Source organism: Sinocyclocheilus rhinocerous, unplaced genomic scaffold, assembly GCF_001515625.1.
Source record: "Sinocyclocheilus rhinocerous isolate Xijiao unplaced genomic scaffold, SAMN03320098_v1.1 scaffold1935, whole genome shotgun sequence".
Classification (NCBI taxonomy): Eukaryota; Metazoa; Chordata; class Actinopteri; order Cypriniformes; family Cyprinidae; genus Sinocyclocheilus; species Sinocyclocheilus rhinocerous.
In genome coordinates, this window is record NW_015623718.1 from 31,633 (window position 1) to 40,597 (window position 8,965).

At 35.0% G+C, this 8,965-nt stretch overlaps 1 protein-coding gene across 1 annotated transcript in view; it reads right to left on the minus strand.

Moving 5' to 3' along the window:
* Positions 1 to 3,111: 3,111 nt before the first annotated feature.
* LOC107731803 (enolase-phosphatase E1-like) overlaps positions 3,112 to 8,965 on the minus strand; it is a 7,480-nt gene continuing 1,626 nt past the window's right edge. The window contains exons 3-6 of the mRNA XM_016543019.1: positions 7,564 to 7,766; positions 6,326 to 6,458; positions 3,678 to 3,801; positions 3,112 to 3,572 (exon numbers count right to left, since the gene is read on the minus strand). Of these exons, the coding sequence (XP_016398505.1) occupies positions 3,433 to 3,572; positions 3,678 to 3,801; positions 6,326 to 6,458; positions 7,564 to 7,766 (600 nt within the window). The 3' untranslated portion in view covers positions 3,112 to 3,432. The remainder of the gene's footprint in view (positions 3,573 to 3,677; positions 3,802 to 6,325; positions 6,459 to 7,563; positions 7,767 to 8,965) is intronic.

Genomic DNA, 8,965 nt, shown 5'->3' on the forward strand with positions numbered 1-8,965 from the left:
ATTTGAACAAAGCAGCATAAAAAAATAATTTCCATTTTGTATACACAACCCTTGCGAAAAATAAGTGTCCTTTTAATCTAAACATTATATTTTTGCCAAAAATGTTCTTTCACATATACATATATAAAATATTAATTTAAAAGGCCACTTAACTTAGACTACCATGCACTTACTATAATAATAACAACAGTAAATTATGCATAATAGTTCTTGCAACTGAAGCCCACACCAAACCCGAATCCTAACCCTAATCCTATTGTAACAAGGACACCTTAAAGTGTAACCGACGTTTATAAAAACACTTTAAAAGAGTACTTTCTAATAATGTCAAATTAAACATTTTACTTTAAAGTACATTGTAAATCATTATTAATAATCTTTTGTCATGCTTTAAAGTAGTTCACTAATGTTGATGGGTTGACTAACATACTAAAGCACATGTGAAGTACTTGATTATAATTTGAACTGTTGTGTGTTATTCAAAATGACATTAAAAGTTCATATATTTTAAAGGTACTAAATTGCAACTTGATCACCACAAATGTGTAGTAAATATGTATTACAAATATATTTAAATATGACATACAAGTAAAAAAATGTCATTAAAATATTTTAGTTTTCCATAAATGTGTGTCAGTACATTCGGCGGTTCACTTTAACATTTATAATATTTTAAAGGCAATAGAGGTAATTATGAAATTACATATAAAGACGTACTCAATCAGCTAATTTATAAAGTACAAAAATATAAATTTGAACTACAAATACATTTCACTTAATAGCAATTAACATGTAATTAAGTGTCTGAAAACATTACATTCAGCTTGCACTTAAGAGTTATTTTAAAATATATAATTTCTGTAATAAGTACTCTTAAAAAGAAATAAAATGCTTAAGTGTACTTGTTTCTCACAAAGGTATGGAAGCCCGTTTCCGCCACTTAATAAAACCATTAAAATAATTATTATTTTTTTTTTATTAGAACTGCGTGATATGAACTTGCAATTATATAAACTCGAAATTCTGGCTTTTTTCTCACAATTGCAAGTTTATATCTCAAAATTCTGACTTCTTTTTTCGCATTTGCGAGTTATAAAGTCCAATTCAGGGGGGAAAAAATACTATTTTCTTACAGTTGCAGGTTTAAATCACAATTCTGAGAAAATGTTGTAATTACCTTTTTTTTTTAAATTTTGTTCAGTGGCGGAAACAGCCTTCCATACAAAGGCAATGTAAACAATACAAAGAAAACAATAATTACCTTTACTTTTAGCAACACATTTTAATTTATATAAAAAGCCATGCAAGAATATCCATGAGCTTATGAGAACCCTGCTGGATAAAAAAAACATAAAAAACAGCTTAAGCTGGTTTAGTTGGTATCCTATTGGTAATAATCGGCCATCTTGTCTCTTAGCAGACACCGAAAACCCCTCTAAGACTATATAAACAAACAAGCTAAGCACCTCAGGCTGGTTTAAGTTATTGTTGTAGTCAGCGTTGCTTTTTTTAATATTGCCAGATAATTCGTTGTGAATGTACAGTATGTGATGCATCACCCAGCCCTGCTTGTTCTTTGTAAATCTTCTTCTGCTTTGATTGGTTTTCCATATTTCAGCCTTGACGGTAGACGGCAGACTTCGCTCTGATGGCTCAGCGGCTGCACATGCATGCGGCCCGTGCTCAGTGGGCGCTGGTCATGTTCTTCCTGACGTACCTGGCCACATTCGCCTTTGAGTTTCGCCACTACCACTTCGAGATCGTCTGCAGCGACGAGCAGGAGCCTCCGCTCAGCCTGTCTGAAAGCTTCTCCGAGGTCTCCGAGTACCAGTCTGACCAGCTCTAGTCTCACTCTTCAGTATCTGTGGACTCTCGTACTTCAGTTCTCAGTCCTGCATGTAATCTCTCTAGAAAGCCCTTCGGACGAGTATGTCTTCTGGATGTGTAGATGGGCTTTGGCAAAAGATCATGAAATGCACAACGATTTACTGTGATGTGCTCCATGTTTATGTGTCAGATGAGTGACGTGACAAGGACACTTTCAAGGGGAAGATCTGAATACAGGAACGGCTTTTGGCAAGATAATCCTTCAGAAACATTAGGACTATGCTTTCTTGTTGCAGAAGACACTACAAACCTCACCACTTGAATTAAAGGGATAGTTCACCCAAAAATGAAAATTACCATTTAAATGATCATTTACTCACCCTCAAGCCACCCTGGGTGTATATGACTTTCTTCTTTCAGACGAATACAATCGGAGTTATATTAAAAAAAATATATACTGGCTCTTCCAAGCTTTATAATGGCAGTGAATGGGTGTTTTTTGTCAATAGTCCAAAAGAAGTCCAATGAAGTGCATCCATCCATAATAAAAAGTGCTTCAAATCATGGGGTAATTTTCATTTTTGGGTGAACTATCCCTTTAAATTAAAATTCTTGTATTATTTACTAACCGTTTTGGTCACGCCAATCTTCACGCAGCATATGGGTTTGAAAAACTGCCTTTAAAGGGACAGTTCACCTAAAAATAAAAATGTTGTCATCATTTACTCACCCTCAAGTTGTTCCAAACATGTAGTTTCTTTCTTTTGTTAAATATAAAAAAAGATATTATGAAGAATTTTGAAGACGATTTTGAAGAACCAGGTGCTGGTAGCCATTGACTTCCCAAAAAATACTATGGAAGCCAATGGCTACCGTCAACTGTTTGTTTACCAACATTCTCCAAAATATCTTCTTTTGTGTTCAACAGAAGAAAGCAACTCGTACAGGTTTGGAACAACATGAGGGTGAGTAAATGAGGACAGATTTTTTAATTTTTAAGTGAAATATCACTTTAATGTCAAAAAGAAATTCCATGTGAAATAGAATCAGATGTTTTGTATTCATGTAACCGCGTTTCATTCTGAGCCTGTCCTGCATAATCTTCAAAGAAGCTTATGCAGCATTTTCTACTTGATGTTATATATTGTGAAACATCTCTGACATTGGTCATAATTCTGTATTTTGTAACTAAAACAGACATCTGTTTTCGGGTGCTGGTGTGTCTAAATGTTGCAAATGTGATTTGTTCGATGTGTCCGTTTGGAATAAAATTTTACAACAACATTTGATACTGAAGTTTATAAGACTGACATGAGGTACAATCACACTAAACCTGTGTCTAGTTGGCAGGTTATCATATTTTATATCACTGCACAGGTGGGGAATAGAGACAGAAGTATCTGGACATGAATATGTCATATGCTACACATTAACACCGCATAGAAAACATTCAAAGAGACTGCAAGTGTATGATAATTCAAAGATGGGCTTCAGTGTAAAAAACAAGCACCTGGGAGGCTTGGCGTTTCAGTCCAGTGGAATAACAACACATAATAACCGCTGGTTTTTCACATGATCCGATGCTGTAATCCCTGTTCTGCGCTGTCAAACGTTTCCGCTCAGTTTTAACTGGTTGAAAGATGTGATGACTCTATAACGGCTCCTTTCTTCTCCGGTTAACTCCGTGTTTCCAGGTCTAACGACGACAGCCACGTTCACCCCAGCATCCTCTGCTGCCTTTGCCTCTGTAAGAGAGATGCTCGTGAAGATGAATTATCACACTGCACAGTCAGGGTCCCTCATGTGATTGTGGCACAAGCACGTATTATCAATGAAAAGCGTGCACGCACCTCGTGCGAGGTCGGTTAAGAACATGATTTCCTCCGGTTGGCATCCAATCCTCTCTGCGATGTTCTCATAGCTCTTACTTTCTACTTTGGCACCAATGTTGGTGTCGAAGTGACCATCAAACAACTGAGAAAATAAATATAAAAATTCAAAACTTGCAAATCTACATCAACTCATTTAAACTTGTGAATCCGTGTCAAGCAAACACTTCTTATTTCTAATTTTCCCTGCGGAGGGATCACCGTTTCTTGGCTTTCATTCTGCCCATGTAGGAATAAATGTGATTGGTAACACTTTAGATTAGGGAACACGTATTATAAAACGGAGAGTTCCGGTCCTTGATTCTGATTGGCTGAGCAGCGTTCGAAGCTGTTGTAAATTACTCTACAAACACACACCTTTGTTTACTTCTGTGTGTTGCTCGGCAACCACTTTGTTGGAACCACAACTGATTCTGAGGAACTACATTGTTTGGTGGAAGAATACTGTTTTTATTAATATCATTACACTTTATTTGCTCTGTTTTATTCTGTGAAACCTAACTACATATATGGAATAACCGTTTTATAACAGCAATAAGCCCCGTGAAGCTGTGCTTTACAGTGAATTTATAATGGCTAAGGGGGTTTAGCTTTTAACAACGCCCCTTAGCTGTTATAAATTCACTGTAAACCACGGCTTCACGGGGCTTATTGCTTTATTCACTATTAACTAAGAGTTTTTCCTGAACAAACTCCCAATTTGCTGCTTATTAATAGTTAGTAAGGTAGTTGTGAAGTTTAGGTATTGGGTCGAGTTGAAGGATCTAAAATACGGTCATACAGAATGAGGCATTGATATGTGCTTTATAAAGGACTAATAAACAGACAGTATTCTAGTAATATGCATGTTAGTAAGTAACTAGTTAATAGTAGGAATTGGTCCTCAAAATAAAGTGTTACCATGTGATTGTCATTTATAATCCTTTCCCAATCGCTTTGCATTATTTACTTTGACCTTTACTGAAACACCATAATAACAAAAGCTACATCTTTCATTGCCTGGTGAACCTTCATTACGGAATAAGACCTTTTGGCCAAACTTCTGGGTAAAAAAATAACTGCTGGTGGTCAGTGTTTACAAAAACTAAAACTATTAAGAAAGCATTTACATTCATTCAAATAAAGCTGAAATAAGATATAAATATTAGATGAAAAAATAAAGAATATTTGATTAATATTGCCTTGGCAACTAACTGAAATAAGTTTCATTTAAAGTACTAAACTTACTAAAACATAACTAAAATAAAATGTATTAAAAGCAAATAATAATAATAATAACAACAAACAACAAAAACAAATGTGTTGTAACTGTTAATTAAAAAAGTATTAAAATACAAATATTAGATGGAAAAAACTAAGCCTTGGTAAATAACTAAAATATATAAGTGAAAGTACTAAAATGGCTAAAACTACAATGAAACTACATTAAAGCTAAAGAATAATAATAGTAATAACATTTTCTCAAACTTAAACTAACATTATAATGAAAATTGATATAGAAAGTCAATTCAAAATATTAATATAAACTATAATAGTATTTAAAATATTTTACTTTTTTCACCATTTGAAGTAAATAGTGCAACCCGCAAAAAATAAATAAATAAAATTAAAAATTAAATTCTAACTAAAATTAAAATGAAAACGTAAACGTAAAATATAAAAGATATACCAATTCTAAATATTAATAAATACTACAACAGTATAACAATTATTGTTATACTGTTGTAGTTGTTAAACAATATTACCGTATTGACCCGAATATAAGACGATGTTTTTTTCTTGGAAAGAAAAGCTTACATCTGCATGAGTCGTGACTGTCACGTTAGCCTGATGGGACCAAACTCCCTTTGTGATTTTAAAACGTAAGACAGTACCCAGATTTGAAGACTACAGTAAGATTGAACTTCTACTGTTAATAAGATTTTGGTAGGCTACTATTAGATGGATAGCCTAAATGTCCTAATTCAGATGGGCTACCTGTTTTTTATTTTTTATGGTATATCAAAAAGTGTATATTTTTTAAATGTGATTGTTGGTACATTTTACCAGTTTTTACCATACTTTCAAAACAAAAATTAAAATAGGAAAAATATGCAATATGAAAATAATTGAAGACAAAATGTGTTTTACTGAGAAAAAACAAGATTTGGTTTTTAAAAAGCCTTTTTCCAAAAGGTACATCTGGAAAAAGGGGGGGTCGTCTTATGATCAGGGTCGTCTTATATTCGGGCCAATACGGTAATTTGTGCTGCTGGCATCTTATCCAACAGAAATCAATAAGTGGACTCTGACACTGAAAACTGCTCAGAAAAGCCACTGTAGTAGCAGCAATAATAATCAGCTGGACAGGAGCGCAAAATAAACCACTTCTGAGTGACACAGTATCTGAATAACTCCAGTCAGGGTGCATTTTTCAACTAAATGATTCCTTACATAATTAGTCACATTAATACGTCCAGTGGGTTCTGTGATGCACACGACTCTCCTTAAAGCCCACATCCAGACTATAGAGAGAGACTACTAAAGAGATCAGAATCTGGTGTGAGCAGCACAAGAAAGAAAACGAACCCCGTCTAAACAGTGCTTCGAATCGAACAGATCAAGCTTACATCTAAGAGATGGCCTTCGACAGAGTAGCCAAAGAGCAGCTTCTGCGCCTCCACACTTCCTGAGGAGTAGATGAAGACCTTCAGACCTCCACGCCTCCAGCGTCTGATGGCTGGAACCACATCCGGGTACACCCTGCCACAAAACCACAGCAACACTACAACATAACTCTCTGTTACTGCATCTAGTGACAACAGCAGCTATACAATGAGATTACAACAGCTACACTATCCTTCCAACGCCTGGGGTCAGTAAGATTTATTAAATGTTTAATGGTTGAATGTTTGAAAGACTCTTGTGCTCACCGAGGCTGCATTTATTTGATTAAAATACAGTAAAAAAACAGTAATATTGTAAAATAATATTACAGTTTATAATGACTGTTTTCTATGTGAATATCTGTTAAACTGTAATTTATTTCTGTGATCAAAGCTGTATTTTCAGCATCATTACTCCAGTCTTCAGTGCCACATGATCTTCAGAAACATTTCTGATTATTATCATTGTTGAAAACATTTGTGCTGCTTCATATTTTAATGGAACATTTCTTTCAAGATTCTGTAATGAATACAAAGTTCAAAATAGCAGCATTTATTTGAAATAGAAATATTTTCTAACATTATTTTCTCTATTTTAAAAGTCTTTACTGTCACTTTTGATCAATTTAATGTGTCCTTGATTAATAAATAATTAAATTAATTATTAAAATGAATTATTCTGCCCCCGTAACCCATCTGTTCCCCTGTAATCCATTTCTTTCATTTGATTATTTTATGTATTTATTTATTTTTATTTTATTCTATTTATTTGTCCTCTCCATTGTGTACACCTTATATGGATATATTTGTTTTCTGTTTGTACTGCTGGAACAAAATCTCAATAAAAATATTAATTAAAAAAATATTCGAGAATAAAAGATTAAAAGACCCTAAGCTTTTGAACAGCAGTGTGTTTTGTATTCTATATTTGTACTTTGTCTGTGTGTTGTCTGGAGGAAACTGCAAAATAGCATGTTTTTTTTCATTAAAATACAGAGTTTTCACACAATTTATTAGTTAATCAATAACATAATTGACAGATTAATTTACTATCGGAGTAAGAGTTAGTCACAGGTTATCCAGTCACCATGGATAACAAATGTATAACAGTTCTTGAAGCTCACAACTGAGCACTTGCTGAGAGTTTAGATGTCCAGGTCCTGCTCAAACACACATGTGCTGGTAAAGATGAGGTTACTTACTCGCCTTTGATTTTCCCCGTCACATAGGCGGCTCTCCACATGTGGCCCTGCAGCTGCTTGAGCGCAGTGCTCTTTCTGTCCGCTGCCATCTGCCACAGCACGCTCTCCACCACCTCCCGGATGGCCTTCTCCTCGTCTGTGTGCACCGTCTGGTCCACCGCATGCACGGGGCACGCTTTATTCTGCCGCAGGTCTTCTTCAGCCTGAAACACACACAGCTTTCAGATCGAACAGCTGCACACCAGTAAGTGCACTACTAGGGCTATGCGATATTGAAGAAAAATGCGATCTGCGATAACTCATTAAATAATGCGATATTTGATATGCGATACGATAATGCTTAAAGCGCCACATGCTCAGATGAAACAGTTTTACTCAGCTGTTGCTGAGTCAGTTCTGTGATCCTTTCGCTTCCAGCGTGCTCAGTCTACCCGGGCTAACAGCTGCGTCAACGGAAACACGTCCGACCGAATTCGCACGCCACCATTTGCCCAAAACCTGCCTTTCGTCTACTTCACTTTGTCAGGCAGGTCCTATTTAAGAGATTTCTTGATTGCGAACAGGTGTGGCAGTAATCAGGCCTGTATGGTTATTTGTATTTGTAACAACTTCTGAAAGTGAACGGTAGTGTTTTACTCTAGCATTACATAAAAATGTCATTTTAACATTAGTGTAATAATTTTAACATGAGTTTAGGAACTGAATAATAAAAAGGAAAAATACAACACTGCTTAGTATTTACTCTTTGAATTCAATATGCACTGATTCTTATTTAAGCTACAAAAGTTATTTCGGTAAGAGCAGTGAGTGATTTTCTCTTTGTCTTTTGTTCATGGCCCCAAATATTGCAAGCTGTAGGGATATGCATTTGCGATATTTCGATAATTTCGATATATTGCACAGCCCTATGCACTACACTGTCTATTGGTATCTTTCCCATACTTTGTTTGCATGCATTTTTTCCATTGCACAACATTGTATTACCATGTTACAGGTCCAAACACCATTGCATGACTGTTTTACCAGCACAGATTCAAGAGTTTCACTTCTGTCAATATATCTTCAGAAGGTCTAAAAGGGTTTGAAGTAGGGATGCACCGATATGAAAATTTTGGCCGATACCGATAACCGATAATTCTTTCTTTTTAAAAGCTGATAACCGATATGTTGGCCGATAAATCTATATCCAAATTTTTATATACTTTTTGAGAGCCTGATTACAAAAAAGGTCTCATCATTAAAAGCCACATCCCAAACACTTCAACATAAGCAGCCTAGTTTGAACGGTGTACGTTTTAAAAATAATTTTACTCTCCCATTACCAAATTTAGTCATAAAAAAGTCTTACAAATAAATAAAATAATGCATAAATAATGCAAACAAGTCACTGGACATCATTACA